This window comes from Pan troglodytes, chromosome 5, assembly GCF_028858775.2.
Source record: "Pan troglodytes isolate AG18354 chromosome 5, NHGRI_mPanTro3-v2.0_pri, whole genome shotgun sequence".
Classification (NCBI taxonomy): Eukaryota; Metazoa; Chordata; class Mammalia; order Primates; family Hominidae; genus Pan; species Pan troglodytes.
The window spans coordinates 97,513,798-97,536,236 of record NC_072403.2 but is presented as its reverse complement, the minus strand read 5'-3'; the positions used below and the strand labels follow the sequence as shown (position 1 = coordinate 97,536,236).

At 36.1% G+C, this 22,439-nt stretch overlaps 1 protein-coding gene across 38 annotated transcripts in view; it reads left to right on the top strand.

Annotated features, from left to right (window-relative positions):
- Window positions 1-22,203, top strand: part of SNX14 (sorting nexin 14) — a 92,692-nt gene extending 70,489 nt beyond the window's left edge. For 28 of the 38 annotated variants that reach the window (XM_063813257.1, XM_054686131.2, XM_024357320.3 and 25 more), the window contains 9 exons: window positions 1,889-2,000; window positions 10,033-10,073; window positions 10,206-10,325; window positions 13,434-13,557; window positions 13,829-13,993; window positions 14,168-14,263; window positions 19,994-20,085; window positions 20,764-20,820; window positions 21,996-22,203. In XM_063813257.1, coding sequence (XP_063669327.1) covers window positions 1,889-2,000; window positions 10,033-10,073; window positions 10,206-10,325; window positions 13,434-13,557; window positions 13,829-13,993; window positions 14,168-14,263; window positions 19,994-20,085; window positions 20,764-20,820; window positions 21,996-22,034 — 846 coding nt within the window. In that variant the 3' untranslated portion in view covers window positions 22,035-22,203. Of the gene's footprint in view, window positions 1-1,888; window positions 2,001-10,032; window positions 10,074-10,205; window positions 10,326-13,433; window positions 13,558-13,828; window positions 13,994-14,167; window positions 14,264-19,240; window positions 20,086-20,763; window positions 20,821-21,995 lie in introns of all 38 variants that reach the window. The other 10 variants (XR_010158095.1, XR_010158099.1, XR_010158096.1 and 7 more) reach the window with 2 other exon arrangements.
- The last annotated feature ends 236 nt before the right edge of the window (window positions 22,204-22,439 follow it).

Here is a 22,439-nt window from a genome sequence, read left to right as displayed (position 1 = left end):
ATGAATTTTTGTCAAAAGTATATTACTTACCCCCCCTCCAAATTGAATGAAATGCAAGATATTTTCTTAGGGGAAGAAAAATCTTTACTTAGTTTTAGGCTAGTTACAACTTTGTATAGGACATTAAAAAAAGGAACTTGGTGTAAAAGATTAGATGCATTTGAAGAATACTGGATAGTATTCTTAGAATATTTGTTACTGTTTGTTCTGTTTTCTGTTTGATTTTTGTGTTTAGCTTTTTCTGAACTTTGGAGTCTTCTCTCCTATGTTATTCCTCAGTCCCTTTTCTTTTGGGTTTATAGATATTTTTCCAATTTCCTGGGATCAACTCTACTATTTGCTGCGTGGAGTTGAATTCCATTTTTCTCAGTGTGTGCACGTTACATTATGTTAAAATGTATGGGTATATTATTTAAATACATGGTACAGTCATCATAAAAGTTACTTGAGACATCAGGCTCTCCAAGATTAATAAACATCTTTCTTTATCAAGTGCTTACAAGGGAGGATACTTTCAATTTGTTAAAAAAATACTTTATTTGGGCATGGAATTTTATATTTTTAAAAAATTTTTCATTCAGTTAAATTTGGATGCTTCCTAGCCAAAAAGAAAGACTTTTAAATTAAAAATACTCAGCAGTATAAAGGAGTATTTACACTTTATTTCCTGTCTCTGAACTGTTGAATGCTTTCAACCCCAAGTTGAAAAATATATATATATATAGGTATCTTCTGTATAAATTTTTGGTGATGTGAAAATTGAAATATGAAATAATAATTAACTACTGCAAGGATGTTTGGATAAAACACAAAGCTATGTTTTTGTTGATACTATTAACTCATTATTTGAACCAGCTAATTATTTCTACAAACTAGAGTACTTCACTCTGGAAGAAATATTTTCTTGTAATATGGATTTAAATTAGAGATAGCTGTACTGGTTTTTTTAACGTAGATTTCGGCTTATAAAGTGTTGTAACTTTCATAGTTAGGAAACTATTAAGACTGGGTTAATTGTGGCTTTTAAAAGTCTTTTTAAAATTTTTTTTATTTTTTGAGACAGAGTTTTGCTCTTGTCATCTAGGCCGGAGTGCAACGGCACGATCTCAGCTCACTGCAACCTCCACCTCCCGAGTTCAACCGATTCTCCAGCCTCGGCCTCCCAAGTAGCTGGGATTACAGGCACCCACTGCCACTCCTGGCTAATTTTTGTATTTTTAGTACAGACGGGGTTTTGCCATGTTGGCTAGGCTGGTCTCGAACTCCTGACCTCAGGTGATCCACTGTATCAGCTTCCCAAAGTGCTGGGATTACAGGCATGAGCCACTGCACCCAGCCCATGTTATCTTATTAGAAAACAGTGTTGCAGAAAGAATGGACAACAGATTTTTCAAGTTATTTCACATTTCCCCATCTAGTTTTCTGCAAAACCCTTTATGCCGACTTTTAAAAATTTATCAGGACAGCTGTATCATGCTATCATTTTTTTCTATAGTTGAGAAACTGGGAATAATAGTAGCTAATGTTTAGTTTTACTTCCTGTGTGTCAGATACTGTGCTAAATGCTTTATATAACAATACTATAGGTAGTGTCATTATTCTCATTTTATAAGTTAGGAAACTGACTCTTGGGCAATTTAGGAACTTTTCTAGTGTCACTTAGCTAGCATGTGGAAGAGCCAGAATTCGAACCCATTCATATCTGACTATAAAGGCCAAGGTCTTACCTACTATCCTATATTCTTCCCTCTAAAAATGCAGTTGCTTTGTTATTATTTTAAATATAAAGTAGCTTTTGGGGATTTAAAATTTAAAGAAATTAAAATACAGTTTTGACTACTCCTCTAGATTTCTAAACTGTGTTTTCCCTTTTTTTTGTTCATTCAAGAAACTTCTGCAGCATCCAGAACTGAGTAATAGTCAACTTCTGGCAGACTTTCTTTCCCCTAATGGTGGGGAAACACAATTTCTTGATAAGATACTACCAGATGTAAATCTTGGTAAGTCAATTTAAAGAATCATTATAAGATAATAAGCTGAAAAGAATCAGCATTTTCAGATTAACTTAGAAAAATATATAGTATAGCCTATGGTAAACTCCGAGGGCCCTTATTTCTGCATTTAGAGATAGATTGTCAGATGCTGACCTTAATCTGTCCATTTTGAGTTCTGATTATTTAAGCAGTCACTTCTAGCCATTTGTCATCACAGAAAATTACATTAGTCAATGTATTTATAAATTTATTTTGTTAAATTTAAATATAAGAAAAGTAGAGATGGTATTTTTAGCATATGTGAATCAGTGTTTTCATCATACAGTATATGAATAGCTGTGGTATTTGAAATTTGTCATTAAATATCTCAAAAAGACTAGATCTGTTAACATTTAACTTAGTTTAAGACAGTTGCATTTTTCCACATCTTTAAGTTATATCATGCTCTTCCTCATTTTGTATTACAAAGCATTATAAATATTCCTTAAAACCTAATTTTTGGGTCACTTGTAGTTATTTAGGTAAGTAAACTTTGTATAAACTAGCTTTTAATTAACTTGAATTAATCTGTCATTCTGAGCAAATTTCATTTCATGGTACTTCTGTACATGAATTTTATTAAAAGTTTAATTGTTGGCTATAAAACGCATGGAATGTACACATGAGATTGTGGAAATATTTCTGCTTTGAATATCATTGTTAATTTGTTTTGAATTTTTCATTAGTAACAGAAAAATAATTTAGTTTCTTGATCTTTAATTTCAAAGTAACTTTATAATTAGTAAAACAATTTTGCAGTTAGTAGATTGCCTTATTTCTACTAGTACTATTGTAAAGGAAATTAAGATGTGTGAGAAAGCTTATATTTGGTCTATTTTTTAAAATATTAATTTTTATTATGACAGATATAGAATCTGTAGTCAAAGCACAGTCTGCTGGGATACTGAAGACCTTATTATATTTTTACTATTAGAGATTGAAGTTAGTATTTCCTGAAGATCATGTTTCAGAAAGTGTTTTTGTGTTGTAATACTTGAGCACTTAATTTCAGCTATCACTTTTGGATGAATTATTTATTATAGTTGTCTAAATAGCAACAAGTTCAGCAGAAATCCAGATAGATCATCTTCTCTAACCACTAATATAGTACATACATTATAAGTACATGTATAAAAAATAGAAATATAACAAAGGATTCAATTAAATAAATGGTAGTCTGAAATTTTCCAAAGAATCATCCCATAAACCCCTGGCATGCCTCCATTCTGTTTTAAAAACTGTTCCTTAATTACTGTTCCACCTGCTGGTTATCAGTGACTGGATTTTTTTTTTTTTTTTCTGTGATGGAATCTTGCTCTGTCACCCAGGCTGGAGTGCAGTGGTGTGATTTTGGCTCACTGCAGCCTCCACCTCCCAGGTTCAAGCGATTCTCCTGCCTTAGCCTCCCAAGTAGCTGGGATTACAGGTGCCCACCATGACACCCAGCTAATTTTTTTGTAGTTTTAGTAGAGATGGGGTTTCACCACGTTGGCCAGGCTGGTCTTGAGCTCCTGACCTCAGGTAATCCATCTGCCTTGGCCTCCCAAAGTGCTGAGATTACAGGCGTGAGTGAGCACCATGCCTGGCCAGTGATCTCATTGTTAACAGAGACATCTTCTCACTCCTCAGTCTTCTTGACCTCCTCTGCAGCATTCTTTCCTTTAGAAATTCTTTGCCTTTGGCATTCATTATTGCATATTATTCTCTTAACTGTTTCAGTCCTATCGCTACATTTCCATCCTACACAATCCTCCTTTATCTCTATACACATAAATATAGGTGTTTTCTAAGCTCTGTCCTCAGTTTTCCTCTTGCCAGTCTCCACAGAACCTATTATTTTAATCTTTACCTATATATAAATGTTCCTTTTTTTTTTCTTTCTTTCTTTCTTTTTTGAGATGGAGTCTTGCTCTGTCGCTGTCGCCCAGGCTGGAGTGCAGTGGCGCCATCTTGGCTCACTGCAACCTCTGCCTCCCGGGTTCAAGCAGTTCTCCTGCCTCAGCCTCCCTAGTAGCTGGGACTACAGGCACATGCCACCTAGCCCAGCTAGTTTTTGTGTTTTTAGTAGAGCCGGGTTTCACCATGTTGGCTAGGATGGTCTCGACCTCTTGACCTCGTGATCTGCCTGCCTAAATGTAGTCTGACCTTTAGTTGTACCTTTCTAATACCCAGTTGGACGTCACCATCTGATCTATCATCTTTTCAGAACCAATGTGTAATTCTGTTAATGATACTACAGTCATTTCAGTCATGCTTGAAATTTTACCATTACCTCTTAGATTTTCTCTCCCATGCTCTCACTACACATCTTTTTTTTTTGGAGATGGAGTCTCTCCGTCACCCAGGCTGGAGTGCAGTGGCGTGATCTCAGCTCACTGCAACTTCTGCCTTCTGGGCTCAGGCGTTCCTCCCACCTCAGCTTCCTGAGAACTACAGGTGTGCACCACCACACCCAGATAATTTTTGTATTTTTAGTAGAGATGGGGTTTCACCGTGTTGCTCACGCTGGTCTTGAACTAAGTTCAAGTGATCCATCTGCCTCAGCCTCCCAAAGTGCTGGGATTACAGGTGTGAGTCACCATGCCCTGCCTTACGCATGTTTTTAGTTCCCAGATTCTGTACGTTTTTCCTATTTGGTGTCTAACTCATGTCTTCCTCTTCGTTCCCTTTACTGTTTCCTTAGTTCAGTTTTCATTGCCTCTTATTTGAACTGTACTAAGTTTCCTATCTAGTCTCCTGGATTCCCATCCTCCTCCTGCTCTCTATCAGTTTATCTTATGTAACATAGCCACGTTAATCTTCCTAAAGTACACATTTGACCGTATCTAAAATCCTTTGGTTTTTCTGTCTTTGTTAACTTAGGAAATCTTTATTGTTTAATATGGAACCCTCTGAAAATCACTGTGTGCTTTGATACCAATATAACTTACCGGTATTATTTCTTACTACTTCCTTTCATACTTTAGCAAAATTGAATCCCCTATATTCTTTTGCTCCAATGCCTTTGTTTATACTCTTTTCTTCTACTTTAAATGCCCTTCCATATTACCCATCTTTGAAGATCCAGCTGAAAGAAAGGGACGGCTGGTTCTTCTTAGGGAAACAGGGAAGCCTTTCTTAGGAAGGTATCATTTGTCTAATCTTGAAAGATTAATAGAAATCGGCAGGAGATAGATAAGGAGATTATTCCAGTTGGAGGGACTGGCATGTACAAGAGGCATGAAAGAGGGAATCAGCTGGTAATGTTTGGAGTATCTTGAAGGTACAGTACATGCAAGAGAGTGAGACTAGAAAGATAAGTTACGGCCGAATGTGTCATGATAAGGAATTTGGACTTGATCATCTAAGCGGGGGGAAAGAGACACTGATAGATTTTAAACAATGAAACCTAATCAGATTTAGGTTTCAGAAATCCAACTCTGGCAGCAGTTTAAAGGATGATACTAAAGGTACTTAGAATCAGTATCTGGGAATAAACCTAGTAGAGTATGTGTATGCATGACCATTATAGAGAAAATTGTAAACTTATTGAGAGATATTAAAGAAGACCCAAGAAAATAGAAATCGTATTCATTGTTTAGAAACCGCAATATTGTAAAGATGTAAATTTATCCCCAAGTTGATTTCTAGCTATAATACAGTCCCAATCCAAATCAAACAGGTTGTGTATGTGTGTATACCTTGAAGCTGAATCTATAATTTATATAAACATGCATAGGACCAAGTAGGTAACACACTTTAGAAGAAGAACAAGGTTGGAGAGCTCTATCATATGTCTTGACTTATAACACTAACTCAGTAGACCCATGGAACAGAACAGAGATCCCCAAACTGATCTATACGTCTGTGGACACTTGATTTGTGAGCATGGCTCTGCAGAATGGGGAAGGAGTCAGCTTTTCAAGAAATGCTACTGGGACATTGGGTATACATTTGAACTCCTACAAAGTAGCCACATTTAAGTAGACTAAAGTCCTATATAGAAACCTGTAAGGGTATTAGAAAATAGCAGAGATAAATCCATGTGTTTATAGTCAACTAAATTTGACAGAGGTGTCAAGAACCTACATGGGGGAATGGACACCTGTTTCAATAAATAGTGCCGGGAAAACTGGATATCCATATGCAGAAGAATGAAACTAGACCATTATCAATCACATAATAAAAAAATCAAACTCATAGTGGATTAAAGACTTAAATGTAAGACCCCAAATTATAAAACTACTAGAAGAAAATGAGGGGAGGATGCTTCTCGACTTTAGTCTAGGCAAAGATCTTATGGCTAAGACTTCAAAAGCATAGGCAACAAAACAAAAATAGACAAATGGGGCTAGATTAAACTGTTAGGTTGGTGCAAAAGTAATTGTGGCTTTTGCCTTTTTTTCTTTTAAACAGCCAAAATCTCTCTTTTGCACCAACCTAATAAAAGGCTTCTACACAGCAAAGGAAACAAGCAGCAGAGTGAAGAGACAACCTGTAGAATGGGAGGAAATATTTATGGATATTTTACCTGTATGTTTTGCAACTATTTAACCTGTACAATGGGAGAAAATATTTGCAAATATTGCAAATTCAGTTAGAAGACAATACAGTAGAAAAATGGACAGAAGAAAAATAATTTCACCAGCCTGGGCAACGTAAGTGAGACTCTGTCTCTACAAAAAAAAAACAACAAAAAAGTAGCTGGGTATGGTGGTGTGCATGTGTAATCCTGGTTGTTCCAGAAGCTGAGGCGGGAGGATCACTTGAGCCCAGAAAGTTCGAGGTTACAGTGAGCTATGAGCACACCACTGTGCTCCATCCTGAGTGACAGAGTGAGACCCTTTCTCTAAAAACAAAAGAAAAAACACTTCACAAAAGAGGAAATCAATATATGGTCAATAAATACATGGAAAGGTGCCTAATTTTATTAATAGGGAAACTCAAATTAGAATCATGTTTGGGAAACATCGCATTCACCAAAGTTTTTAAAAGTCTGATTATACTAAGTGCTAAGTATTGGTGCAGATGTAAAGGAACAGGAACTCTTACACACTGTTAGTAGTGTAATTGAAATTGAAAAACTACTTGGAAAAATTGTTTGGTATAAAAACTGAAGGACCCAGCAGTTCCTCTCTCAGATATATACTTTGGAGAATCTATCCATGTTTAAGAACGTTCATAGTAGAATTCTTTGTATAGCCCAAACTAGAAACAGCACAAATGTTCATCAGCAATTGAATGGACAGATAAACTGTGGTAAAGTCATAACATTGAATACCCATATCATGAGGCTACTAGCAACAATGTGGATGAACTTTTAAAAATGTTGAATGGAAAGAAACAAAACATGAAAGAATATATACAGTCTGATTCTTTTTACATAAACATCAAAACAGACCAAACTAGTGTAAGCTGGAAAAGTTTGAATAAAATTGTTAAAAAATGGTTGGGCGTGGTGGCTCACACCTGTAGTCCCAGCACTTTGGGAGGCTGAGGCAGATGGATCACTTGAACTTAGAAGTTCAAGACCAGTGTGAGCAACATGGTGAAACCCTGTCTCTACTAAAAACACAAAAATTAGCTGGGCATGGTGGTGGGCGCCTGTAGTCCCAGCTACTCAAGAGGCTGAGGCAGAAGAATTGCTTGAACCTGGGAAGTGGAGGTTACAGTGAGCCGAGATCGCACCACTGCACTCCAGCCTGGGCAACAGAGCAAAACTCCATCTAAAAAAAAAAAAAAGGTAAAAAATAATATAGCATTGACTAGGTGCAGTGGCTCACACCTGTAATCCCAGCATTTTAGGAGGCCGAGGTGGGTGGATCACTTGAGGTCAGGAGTTCAAGACCAGCCTGGCCAACATGGTGAATCCTTGTCTCTACTAAAAATACAAAAATTAGCTGGGCGTGGTGGCGTGCACCTATAATCCCAGCTACTTGGGTGGCCTAGGCAGGAGAATTGCTTGAAACTGGCAAGTGGAGGGAGCCGAGATCATGCCACTGCACTCCAGCCTGGGCGACAGAGTGAGACTACATCTCTACTACTACTACTACTACTACTACTACTACTACTACTACTACTACTACTACTACTGTATAAAAGCAATATTTCTAAATATATTTTATTTTTTATTCATTTGTATTCATTATGGTTTTTAGAGACAGAGTCTCACACTATTGCCTAGGCTGGAGTGCAGTGGCACAATCAAGTCTCACTCTGTCACCCAGCTGGAGTTCAGTGGCACGATCTCAGTTCACTGCAACCTCCATCTCCCGGGTTCAAGCGATTCTCCTGCCTCGGCCTCCTGAGTAGCTGGGATAACAGGCGTGCGCCACCACGTCCAGCTAATTTTTGTATTTTTAGAAGAGACGGGGTTTCACCATGTTGGTCAGGCTGGTCTCGAACTCCTGACCTCGTGATCTGCCCGCCTCGGCCTCCCAAAGTGCTGGGATTACAGGCGTGAGCCACCGCGCCCAGCCGACACAATCATAGTTCACTGCAGCCTCAAATCCTGGGCTCAAGTGATCCTTCCTGCCTCAGCCTCCCAAAGTAGCTAAGACTACAGGTGCACACCAGCACACCTGGCTAATTTTTAAATATCTGTAGAGATGGGATCTCGCTTTGTTGCCCAAGCTGGTCTTGAACTCCTCAATTGATCTTCCTACCTTAGGTTCCCAGATTGCTGGGCTTACAGGCGTGGAGCCACCCTGACTAGCCTCTAAATATATTTTATATGATGTAATCTGAAGTAATGTATATGGAACTAAATCAGTGAGTTAAATAATGCAAGTAGACATTTGGCTTCTGTCTATACCCACACCCCCACCCAAATCAATACATTTATTTGAGTCAAAATATTTAGTGTTTGTGTATCTTTTTATTGGGGGAAAAAAGTGAGGACAAAATATTTGGTTATATATGGCATTTAGGAGATTGGGTATTCCTGGTTACTGACTAGGTTTGATTGAAGAAGAAATGATCAAGGATGATCCAAGTTTCTATTTAAATAACTGGACGAATGCTGTTACTTGTTGGAATAGGGGATACATTAAGAGCAGTTTTGAACTTACTGAGTTTATAGAATCCAGTTGAAGTTTTATAAAGCAGGAGAGTCCAGGAGACAGGCAGGGATTAGAGATTTGAATTTTATTTGAAATCAGATTGAGCAAATAATTTGGCTCAGTAAGAACACACAGAAGACAGAAAAGCATAGGATGAAACCATATAATTTAAAGAACTTGGGAACATTCTAAGGAGGGGGTGTTATGAGAACCAGAAATACCAGAAATAGCCAAGTGGGAAGGTTGGGTGGTTTGCCTGTCACAAAACAGTATTTTTATTCTTTATTATTAATGTCCCCTTCTATTGCCATAAATCTACTTTTTTCTGATTTGTTCAGAAAGCAGTTTAAGTTGTATTTATCAATTTTGATTGATTTTTAAGTCATTTCTAAATGCTGGAGAAAATCTCAAGATGTTTGATGTTTCAAATTAAGGGAAGCTGGAGATCAAGAAGTAATTTTGGCAAACATAGGATTTAGAATAGAAATTCTTAATCTAAAATTCAGAATATAAACTACTGAAATAGTTTTAAATATTGAGGCAGTTCTTAAAACTTTTTTTTGACTGGCCTTTGCATATCTTTAGATACCATTATATATTCACTGTTACTGAAAATCCTTTGAAAATATTTCTTATAGCAATTTTCACAAAAGTAGACAAAATTATGTAATAAACTTCTTACTCAACGTTGTTATCAACCCTTGGCTTGTTCCATCCCTTCTCCCACCACTTACCTCACTGGATTTTTTAAAAGTAAATCCCAAATATTGTATCTATAAATATTTCAGAATACCATATTTATTGAAAATTTCCATGGAGTGTGAAATGGTCAATCATAAATACTTTTTACAGTTTTAACTTGGCTATTTCGTATTTAAAATTACCTGGTTAAGTATTCATGTGAGCAATTATGAAGAGTTTTATGCCTTCCTAAAATAATGTTTTACTTTTAATTGCAGGGAAAATTATAAAATCTGTTCCTGGAAAACTAATGAAAGAGGTGAGTAACTGATTTATGTGTATTCTATAACATGATAATCATAAACATATTTAAATATTGATAAATTTTGCTGGATTATGTACTAAAAATTACCTTTATTTTTTATTTTCTTACAATAATCTATCACCACAGAAAGGTCAGCATTTGGAACCTTTTATCATGAATTTCATTAATTCTTGTGAGTCTCCAAAGCCTAAACCAAGTAGACCAGAACTGACCATTCTCAGCCCTACTTCAGAAAACAACAAGAAGGTACTGCACATTGCATTAAAGAACTATTAAGTTTTAAGTTGCCCTACTTGAGATTACTTTTTCATTGTCGAGAGAATGAATACTTTGTTAATGAAATGGATTGAGCTATACATTTCCTTTATGTGGAAATCAGTTGAACGGTATACAGAGTGTATTGTGTGTAATTACTTGGTTCTTTGCTTTAATGTGGTAAATGTTTCTCTGGATACTATATTTGCAGACTGATGCCACTTTTGTATTTGGGGATTTTTAAAAGTGGTTTTCTTAGGTTATATGTCACCAACTTTCAATAATAAGAAATTAATTGCTATACTGTGTTTATGTTTATTGGATGGCATTACCTAACTTTCATGGCTTATAAAGTATTTTATCCATTCATTAAACAAACATTTTATTACATGCCTACGATTGAGTGCTAGGACTGGGAATATAAGGATACATTCCTTGTCCTCAAGAAGCTGTTTAGTGCCAAGGTGTAGTGCCCAGCATGGGGAGCTATGGAAGCTCAGAGGACCTCTATCTTTTATTTTTGTTAATACTCTGAATAGTATCTTTAATATTATTAATGTTTTCATTTTATAACTTGTATATATAGATAGAAAATTTTTATTTAGTCGTCTTGCTAGACTTAACATTAGTTTTAGTAATATCTGGTAATTCTTTTATATTGACACAATTGTTGCAAATGATTGCAGTTTTGTTTTATTCCTGACTAGGACTGCTATATAGAAAGGAAATTGTTTAATTATTTCACCATCGAATAGTGTAGTGTAGCTCTTTTTGTATTAATAGATAACCTTTATAAGATTAAGGAAGTTGCCAGGTGCAGTGGCTCACACCTGTAATCCCAGCACTTCGGGAGGCCAAGGTGGATGGATCACTTGAGGTCAGGAGTTTGAGACCAGCCTGGCCACCTTGGTGAAACCCTGCCTCTACTGAAAATACAAAAATTAGTCAAGCGTGGTGGTGGGTGCCTGTAATCCTAGCTACTCGGGAGGCCGAGGCAGGAGAGTCGCTTGAACCTGGGAGGTGGAGGTTGCAGTGAGCTGAGATCGCGCCACTGCACTTCAGCCTGGCGGACAGAGCAAGACTCTGTCTCCAAAAAAAAAAAAGATTAAGGAAGTTTACATTCATGTTTATGGATAGAATATAGCCTATAATTTTTCTTTCTCATTCTGTCCTTGTTAGGTTTTGGTATCAAAGTTTTATTAGCATTTTTTATTTTTGGTAGACTTTTTATAAATATTTGATAGAGTTGGTAAAGTCATCTAGGCCTCCAGTTTTGTTTGTAGGAAGATTTTTTATAACCAATTTAATTTCTTTAACAATTACAAAATTCTTCAGGTTTATTACTTCATGAGTCATGAAGGTTACAAAATATAACCTATTGAACTCATGCTAGGAATGCTAGGAATTTGTCAGGGAGAAAAATAAGAGAAGAGCTTATAACATGTAAAGGTGTTTATTAAAATATTGTTTACATAAGTGAAAAATTGGAAACAACATGAAATTCTAACATTGTAGGAATGATTATTTTAAGGAACATCTATTCAAGGAGTGTTTTGCAGCAGATGAAATTGTGCTTATGAAAACTATAAAGCAACATAAAGATATTTGATATGGTGCTAAATGAAAAAGTAGGATGTGATATTTTTTGAACCTCATTGATTTGTGGCTATGTATAGAGAGAGTACAAGTTAATATACAAAAGTTTAATAGTAACGCTATTAGGTGGTTGAGTTTTAATTTAAAAGTTTAAATGCCCCTTTGCTCTGTGTCACTTTATTTAGCCTTAGTGATTACTGTCAACAGATGTAATAAACTGTATATCTCTTTATTATTTCAACTTTTATTTTAGATTTCTGCTTAAAAATAATGCAAATCGTGCTGAAAATACAGAGGGAAAACAAAATTGAGTTGTTTTTCTCCTGTTTTCCAGACTTACTATATAATATCACTGTTTTTTAGTGAAAAAAAAATTACACTGAAAATTTAAAAGAGTAGAGGGAATAGTATATCAGAAGGGAGAGCCCTTTTCCTATTTTTTGGGTTGAAGAAAAATGTTTTAAGTTTATGCGTCTGTGTTAATAATATCTGACATAAGAGCCAATAGAATATATGATCTTTGTTCTCAGGATACTTTTCTAGGAGGCTTTTAAAAAATTCATCTTCAGGTAAAATCGAATACACTTTCCTCCACAGTCTCCTTACTTCTCTTCCCTCTCCCCTCCCCTCTTTCTCCCTTTTCACAGAGTCTCACTCTGTCACCCAGGCTGGAGTGCAGTGGTGCAATCTCTGGCTCACTGCAACCATTAATTCTTAATATCTTGTTTTAGTTCCCCCCCCCAACATTGATTAGGCCTTTGTGAGCTTTGAATATTGTCCAAATAAATTTCACCTAACGCTGGATTTTTACCTCTACTTATAGTGATTTATAATCTTTAAATCATGTTAGTGTTTTTTTTTTTTTTTTTTGATGGTCTTGCTCTGTCACCCAGGCTGGAGTGCAGTGGCACGATTTCGGCTCACTGTTACCTCTGCCTCCCAGGTTCAAACTATTCTCCTGCCTCAGTCTCCCAAGTAGCTGGGACTACAGGCACGCATCACTACACCTGGCTAATTTTTTTGTATTTTTAGTAGAGATGGGGTTTCACCATGTTGGACAAGCCGATTTCAAACTTGCGAGCTCAGGTGATCTGCCTGCCTCCGTCTTCCAAAGTGCTGAGATTACAGGCGTGAGCCACTGCGCCTGGCCTAAATCATGTTAGTTTTAAAGTTAGCTATCAATAATATATTTGTACATCTTTTTATGTTACTTTGCTTTTGTGGTATGTAAAAACAAAGGGGTCTTTAATGGATAATGAATTATCTACTGTAACTAAAATGAATATTTTAGTTTTTATGTAATATTTTCGGGGAACATGTATTTTTTATTGCAATTCGGGGCATAAATGGGGAATTTTAGAAGCATATATTAACCTATCTAATATTCTGTTTTGATTGGAAAAAGTTTAAATGCCTTTGCTGTGTGACACTTAATCCTTATTGATTATTGTCAGCAGATGTAATAAACTATATATCTCTTTATTATTCCAACTTTTATTTTAGCTTTTCAATGATCTGTTTAAAAATAATGCAAACCGTGCTGAAAATACAGAGAGAAAGCAAAATCAGAATTATTTTATGGAGGTGATGACTGTAGAAGGAGTCTATGATTACCTGATGTATGTAGGTAAGATCTAAGTGGTTTAAGACTTGTTTTTCATTCATCTTACTTCTTCTGTGATGCAAATAATGATCTTGAGTATTGCCCCATCATAACTGTCTTTTTAATTGAAGATACCTTTTATAATAATTCAATACGATTGGCCTTGATCATATTAAAGTTGCTAGTGTTTACAAATAAAATATTGACCATGGTCATTTGTGTTTTCTACATTGGCAAATTTCAAAAATACCAATTCATCTGGAACAATGAGGTATCCCATTTGATCCTTTCTCAGGACGGGTAGTTTTCCAGGTTCCTGACTGGCTTCATCATCTCTTAATGGGAACTCGAATCCTCTTTAAAAACACCCTGGAAATGTATACTGATTACTATCTTCAGTGTAAACTAGAACAGCTATTTCAGGAGCACCGTTTGGTCTCACTCATAACACTTCTCAGAGGTTTGTATTTTCTAATGTGTTTGTTTCATATTTTGTGTACTCTGTGATTTTAATTGAATCTAAAGAGGAAGAAATCTTGTTTTGCTTTGGTTTATTAGTATTTCTACTATGAGGAAATCCTTTGTGTATAAATAGATGAAAATTCCAGAAATATTTCTTTTTACTCTTTTTTAGATGCTATATTCTGTGAAAACACTGAACCTCGCTCTCTCCAAGATAAGCAAAAAGGAGCAAAACAGACTTTTGAAGAAATGATGAATTACATTCCAGGTGTAATATTTAAGAAGTAACTTAATTTCATATAGATTAGCAGTCCGTTGAGGTCACAATGTATAGTAATTATTGAAGCTAATTTTTACTGTGAGTTTTCATTTTACAAATAGTTGCAAAGATCAGTTAAAATTAACACACTAGTTAAATAATTCTTTCAGATGTTAGCACTAAGACTAAGATATTAGGACTTTAAGGCAAGGCTGTTTCTACTCACATAATAGCCAGATTCATTCAAAAATAACTTATAGTCAGACTGGTCAAAGTGACATGTGGGACAATTGAAGGCCTGTGTCCACAACACCATAAGAATAGCTCACTAGTGTGTATGATAAAAGATCAGAATTCATTCATTCCAAATTTATTGAGCACCTTCCATATTCCAGGCACTATGCAAAATGCAAGGCATATAAAAAATGCACTTGAGTAGGTCAGTCTAGCAGGAAGACAGGCATATAGACAAAACATACATGTGATAATAGAGGCATTTTCAAGTTACAGAGGTATCACAAAGGAGGAGGATGGTCACCTCTTCTGTAAAGTTGGTAGGTTTGGGCCACTAAGGAAATGAGTGGTAGTAACCTCTTAACTGTGATGGGAAATAACAAGGAAGAAATGTCAAGGGATCAAAGCAGGTGATTCTTAGTTTAGAACATTTTGAATGAGAAGTGCCTATAAATTACTCAGGAGGAAGTGTCTGTTAAACACTTAGACACCGAGGTTCAAAAGTTGGAGAAAAGGTGGTATAGGATAGATTAGTAGAGATATGGGAGCCATGTGTGAGTAGATACTAAAGCATAGGGAGAAAGTATGGAGTAAGAAGAGAAAAGGGTGACTTCCAGTTTCTGGTCTGGCACATAAGAACCTGGCCATCATCAGTCCATCCTAGTAGCAAGCAAAAACCTGAATGAACTAAAAAAACTAAACAACTCTTAGATTCACCAGAGAGTGAGGTCATACGGCAAGCCACTGCCCCCCAGGTTGGAGAGAATCATAGCTAGCTGCAGCAGAAACCCGTGAACTCAAAACCCTTGGAGAAGCCAGTGCTGAGCTAGGGAAACCTGAACTATAACTGACAAATTGCTACAGCCTTTTAAATCTCTTTTTAAGAGATTAAAAACTCCAGGGGAACCAAGTCATGGGGTTACCCATCTACATTTTTTTTTTTTTTTGAGCCAGAGCTCCACTGTGTCACCAAGGCTGGAGTGAAATGACACGATCTCTGCTCACTGCAACCTCCGCCTCCTGGGTTCAAGCAGTTCTACTGTCTCAGCCTCCCGAGTAGCTGGGACTACAGTCCTGCACCACCACGCCTGGCTAATTTTTGTATTTTTAGTGGAGATGGGGTTTCCCCTTGTTGGTCAGGCTGGTCTCGAACTCCTGACCTCAGGTGATCCACCCGCCTCGGCCTTCAAAAGTGCTGGGGTTACAGGCGTGAGCCACCGTGCCCAGCCCATCCACACTTTTTTTGTGAGTTTTACCTCCAGGGCCTTGACCAAGATCGCACAGTGAATATTGGAGAAAAATCCCCATGTGCTTCTGGCAAGGGGGCCAGAAGGGAACCATTTTGAAATACATCAGTCAGGGCATTCTGTTCTTGACAAGGCCCTACCCTCAGTAGAAAGTGACCAGAGCCTGACTGACCTGATGGAAGGGAAAGAACCAACTCTAGCCAGCCCTGGCCTTCCACATGGAAGAAGGGAAATACCCAACTCCAATACACTCTAGCCATCTTGTCCTATGCAAGGGGGTCAGGGGGGCCTGAGAAGCATGTGTGAAGTTCACAGTTCAGTGGTACAAGCTCGCTAAAAGATTGAGACCCCCTCCTAGGACTATAGAACCCATCCTCTTCCTCCATATTTTATCACCACATTACTAAAGGCCTGTTTGCAGCAGTTCCTCTTAACTTGTGCGTCATGTCCAGTTATCAAGAAAAAAATTACAAGACATATTAAAGGCAAGAAAAAACAGTTTGACGAGAAAGAGCAAGTATCAGAACCAGAGTCAGATATGGCAGGGATGTTAGAATTATACACTAAGTGGGATTTATCCCAGGGATTCAAGGCTGGTTCAGCATTCATTCAAAAGTCAATTAAGGTAGTCCATCATCACATCAGCAGGCTAAAGAAGAAAAATCATGATCATAGCAGTAGATGCAGAAAAAGGATTTGACAAAATCTAACACCCACTTATGATCTCAGCAAACTAGGAAGAGAGGGGAACATCCTCAACTTGATAAAGAATATCTACAAAAACACCTATAGCTAACATCACACTTGATGAAAAACTTAAAAGCTATCCCACTAAGATGAGGAACAAGGCATGCTCTCACTACTGCTTTCAACATTGTACTCGAAGTCCTAGTTAGTGCAGTAAGACAAGAAAAGGAAATAAAGAGCATACTGATTGGGAAGAAAGAAATAAAACTGTCTTTGTTCACAGATGACATGATTGTCTATGTAGAATATCCAAAAATTGACAAAAACGCTCCTGGAAATAATAAGCAATTTTAGCAGGGTTGTAGGATATAAGGTTAATACACAAAATTCAGTTACTTTTCGTGTATATCATCAGTGAGCAAGTGGTATTTGAAATTTAAAAAAATACCATTTGCATTAGCACCCCCAAAAGTGGAATACTTGGGTAGTAATCTAACAAAACATGCACAAGATTTATATGAGAAAAATTGTAAAACTTTAATTAAAGAAATCAAAGAACTAAATAAATGGAGAGAGATTTTATGTGGATAGAAATACTCTGTTTTCAAGATGTCCGTTCTTCTGAACTTCGTCTATAGATTCAATGCAGTCCCAATCCAAATCCCAGTAAGTTGTTTTGTGGGTATTGACAAACATTTTAAAGTTTATATGGAGAGGCAAAAAGACCCAGAATAGCCAACTCAATATTGATTGAGAACAACAAAGTCACAGGATTGACACTACCTTTCTTCAAGGCATACTATAAAGCTACGGTAATCAAGAAAGTGTGATATTAGCAAAAGAACAGACTTACAGCAACTGTTCTTATTAGCAAAGGAACAGTTTACAGCAAAACTGTAAAACTTAGAGGATAACATGGGAGAAAATGTAGATGACCTTCTGTTTGGCAATGACTTCTTAGTTGCAACACCAAAGGCATGAACCATAGAAGAAATAATTGATAATCTTTACTTCATTAAAATTAAAAATTTTGCTTTGTGAAAGACACTATAAAGAATGAAAAGAGAAGCCACAGACTGGGAGAAAATATTTGCAAAAGACGTATCAGATAAAGGACTGTTAACAAAAATGTACAAAGAAATCCTGAAACTCAACAGTAAGAACACAAACAACCTGATTTTAAAATTGGCCAAATATCTTGACACCTTACCAAAGAAGATTACACATAAGCATATGAAAAGATGTTCTACATCATATGTCATCAAGGAAATGCACATTTAAAACAATGAGATACCACCACACACCTGTTAGAATGGCCCAGATCCAGAACACCAACACCACCATTTGCTGGTGAACATGTGGAATTCTCATTCATTGCTGGTGGGCATGCAAAATGGTATAGCCACTTTGGAAGACAGGTGAGCAGTTTCTTACAAAAGTAAGCACACTCTTACCATGAGATCTGGCAATTATGTTTCTTGATATTTACCCAAAGCAGTTGAAAACATGTCCACCCAGAAACCTGCACATGAATGTTTATAGCAACTTCAGAATTGCCAAAACTTGGAAGCAACCAAGGTGTTCTTTATTTAGGTGAATGGATAAATAAACACATACTTCTAGACAATGGGATATTATTCAATGCTATAAAGGAATGAGCTGTCACATCATGAAAAGTCATGGAGGAGCCTGAAATTCATCTTACTAAGAGAAGGAAGCCAATCTGAAAAGACTGCATACTGTATATTTTCAACTATCTGATGTTTTGGAAAAGGCAAAACTAAGAAGACAGTGGATTGGAGGGGAGGGAGGGATGAATAGGCAGAGCAGAGAGGATTTTTTGGGGCAGTGAAACTACTCTATAATGATGGTTACATATCATCATCTGTTTGTCCAGACCCACAGAATGTACAACACCAAGAACGAACTCCAATGTAAATTATGGACTCTGGGTAATAATGATGTACCAATGTGTGTTATCAGTTGTAACAAATGTACACTCTTGTTGGGGATGTTGATAGTGGGGGAGACAAGACAGGGAACATATGCGAAATCTCTTCCTTCTGCTCAGTTTCACTGTGAACACAAAACTACTTTAAAAAATAAAGTTTATTTTAAAAAGAGGAGGTCTTAGGACAGAACCTTAGAGAATTCTTAATATTGAGGAACTAGCCTTAGAATAGTTCTGCTCTTCCTTGTGAAAATAATTAACTTAAATATCTGCTCTGAATATAAAACTGAACATAAGCTGTTTTTGAGTAAATTTTCTGTAGGCAAATGATGAAATAATTTTTTTTTACCTGTTTTGTGATATAATGACCCTTAGCATTCATACTTTCAACAGTCTCAGCTTTGATACTCAGAAACAACATGGAGAGCCAGAGAATATAGTAATTTGTTATTTTGCTGAGGCACAAATTCAAACCACATTCACTTTAAGACTCCCGTTTGGGAGAGTAACTTAGCTCTTGAGCAAGCTTACCATTCCTTTGTGTTATCCTCTGCTCCTCATCTCTTACTTAGTGACACCTGAAGGATGTGAAAGAATTACGTATATTTGTTCATTAGTTTCATGCATATTAATTAGGAAATTCCATGTAGTATTGGTGAGTTTGAGGATTAACAAAGATTTGTATTGGGCCACATATCTTGAAAATACCAAGGATGTACTATGCCTATTGTAAATTAAATTTGGCCTTGTCTCCTAGCATTAGAATTTTTTATGACCAACACTAGGAGTTTAGTTATGATAGGGGAAAAAGGATAAATATTTGAGTACCTTGTTTATATAAGAATAACTTCTTTTTTTTCTGCTTAGGGAAGCATTCAGTGGAGATCTTAATAAGGATTGACTTTTCTTGGTAACAGAATTGATATCAGTGGTACATGACATCTATGCAGCCAGACACAAATCTGAACTCGTTGGACCCTAAATAAGTGTTTAAATATTTGTTATATTTCCCAAAATGATTGGTTTGTAAGATGGTTAATAGTAACTTATGCAAAAGTCCAGAAATTAGGTGTTCTTATTCACTGAGAAAAGTCTGCCTTAAAAATTAAACTTTTTTTTTCTGATATTAAGAGCACTATGAAAATATATAGAATAAAAAGTAGAAGCTATCTTCTGCCCACTGGGTAGAAGTCGGCTTATCCTACATTGGGTGTTAATCCTTACATTTTTCCATGCATTTCTATACATGTATGTACAGATGTGCAAACATCATTTTAGGGTTTAATTTGTTTTGTTTTCCCTTAGTGGGGTAATACAATAAGTATTATTTTCCAACTAGCAGATTTTTTTTTTTTTTTTACTGCAGCATTTCTCAGAGTTTGCATTATGCCTTGTGCATTGTGCATCTCCAAAAATGGGATACATGATACTGCATTTGTCAACTTGACCATAGAAACCTCTTATCCAGGAGCCTCTTATAGAAACACTGGTTTGGGGAGTATTGATTTGCAGTTTTTGCCTAGTATCTGGGAAACAGGGTGGTGATTTTGCTTTATGATCCAGTTAATGGTGAGTCACTTTATAATATAAAATTATTTCACATTTGGCCTTTTTGTTTAGATCTGTTAGTCAAGTGTATTGGTGAAGAAACCAAGTATGAAAGCATCAGACTTCTGTTTGATGGCTTACAGCAACCAGTACTCAACAAGCAGGTAAAGCTCATTAAAGCTCGTAAACTCATGCTGGCTAGGTTTGGTGAACGACGTAGTAAGGTGTCTGGTAACTCATTAGTTGTATAAATGACACTATACTAAACCAAGGCAATATAATTTTAAACATTCAGATAGAAAAAAAGTTTTATTTGAGTTACTCTTTTTGTTTCAGTTTTTTCTAAATAAGATGAATTATTTTGATTTAAAATTAATATATAGTAATTGTAGAAAATTTGGAATAGAAAATTCATGAAATACAGTAAAAAATTAAAAATGGATAATTCCATTATTCAAGTCACATAGAATAACCAGTTAACATTTTTATGTTTATGGTTTATGTAAACTATGTATAAGCTTTATATATTCTGTTGAGATCTCAATACAGTTGTGATTTTGTGTTCTTGTTTTTCTAAAAATTCAAATATTTAACATAAAAATGAATTAATGAGGCATAATGAAGTGTCCTCATGCAAACACATGTGTACTTATTACCTATTTTGAGAATAGAACATTATTGATACTACTGAGGCTACTTTTGTGCTTGTTTTATATTATCAGTCCCATTCCCTGCCTTCCCACTTAGAGGTAACCACAATCTTTAATTTTGTGTGTATCATTTTTATGGTTTTTGTGTTTAGTGCCTTAACATTTATTATTATTTTTTTTTTGGTGCTTTAGCTGACTTATGTTTTATTGGACATTGTGATACAGGAACTGTTTCCAGAGCTCAATAAGGTAACTGAAAAGCAGTAATTTTATTCATGATTTTCTTAATGGTATGCTGACATTTATTTTAATTAGGGACATAAATGTAAGAAAACCCTTGTCTCTGTTCTCTGTGGTTCTTTAAAAAATTAACCTCAGCAAATTGCCTTTTGTATTTTCTTTATTAAACATGCCCAAACAATTCTGGGGGACAGCTATTGAATAGCTTCTGCTTTGACTTCATCCCTTTTTAATTACAAGCAGATAGGGACCCTATATAGTCTTTCCAGGGGAAGAAGTGAGTGTAAGTCCTAGCACTAGAATAGGCCAAGCTCAGTGTTATCATCTGCACCATTGTATGCTGTGTAAGTCAGAAACTAGAGTATTTTTGAAGCAAGTTTTATATAAACCCAAGCATAAGATGAACTAAAATTAGAGCATGGTCATATTATTACTATGTTGAATCTTGAGGATTTTGAGTTTTGAGCAAAGGTTTAAGTCATTATTTTCTGTCTTATTTTTTGACTAATCCTTTTGGTTGGATGAAACAACTGTTGTTCAGTGCTGTGGTATTGAAATGAAGTGTGACTTTTGTAGAGTAGAGGAAACCAGATTTGGGCTATTCACTTATTATAAACTTTCAAGTTGACTGGGCACGGTGGCTCACGCCTGTTAATCCCAGCACCTTGGGAGGCCAGGGCGGGGGGATCACGAGGTCAGGGGATCAAGACTATCCTAGCTAACACGGTGAAACCCCGTCTCTACTAAAAATAGAAAAAGTTATCTCGGTTTGGTGGCAAGTGCCTGTAATCCCACCTACTTGGGAGGCTGACACAGGAGAATCGCTTGAACCTGGGAGGAGGAGGTTGCAGTGAGCCGAGATCGTGCCATTAGACTCCAGCCTGGGTGACTGCATATTAAAACAGAGTGGCAGTTACAGACTTTGTATCTTTAATTTTCATGGGAATCAACAACAGGAAACCTTTAGCTCTGTTTGAGACTTCATAACAGAGCTGTCATTAAACGTTGCCTTTTTTCTCATATCTAGAACATAGATATTACTTACTCCATATGTCAGCCAATTTATTTTGGTTTACAATATATATGTCTTAGGTTAGAATTTTAATACACTAGAGCTGTTAGGCAATTTACAAATGAACCTGTGTCTTCTTGTCTTCTATTAAATGGATTTATTTTTACTTTAGGTACAAAAGGAAGTTACCTCTGTGACATCTTGGATGTAAACACTTGGATTTGGTATAGAATAACCCATTGAAATTTCTGCTGTGCGAGGGTGGTAGAAATTTACTTTTTTGGGTATATTCTTATATATATTATGTACATCGCTGTCTGAAATTTTAGTTATTTTTTGTTTTTAATAAAGACTAACACAAACTTAATGATTAAAAGTGATTGAGTCTCATAGTCTTTCATTTGCTAGCTGTGATCCAAATTTTATTAGAACATAAGTCACTTGCTATTGCCATTTTTAAAAGAGAAAATTCATAATGATGTTATGGCAAACAGATAAGACTGATAAACTTCGTATTGTATAGCTTTGAAAATAATTATGCCTAGTATGGAGAAACAGGAATAAGATCTGATTTTCTTAGAGTTAATATATTTTAGTAGATTGGTTTTCCTTTTTT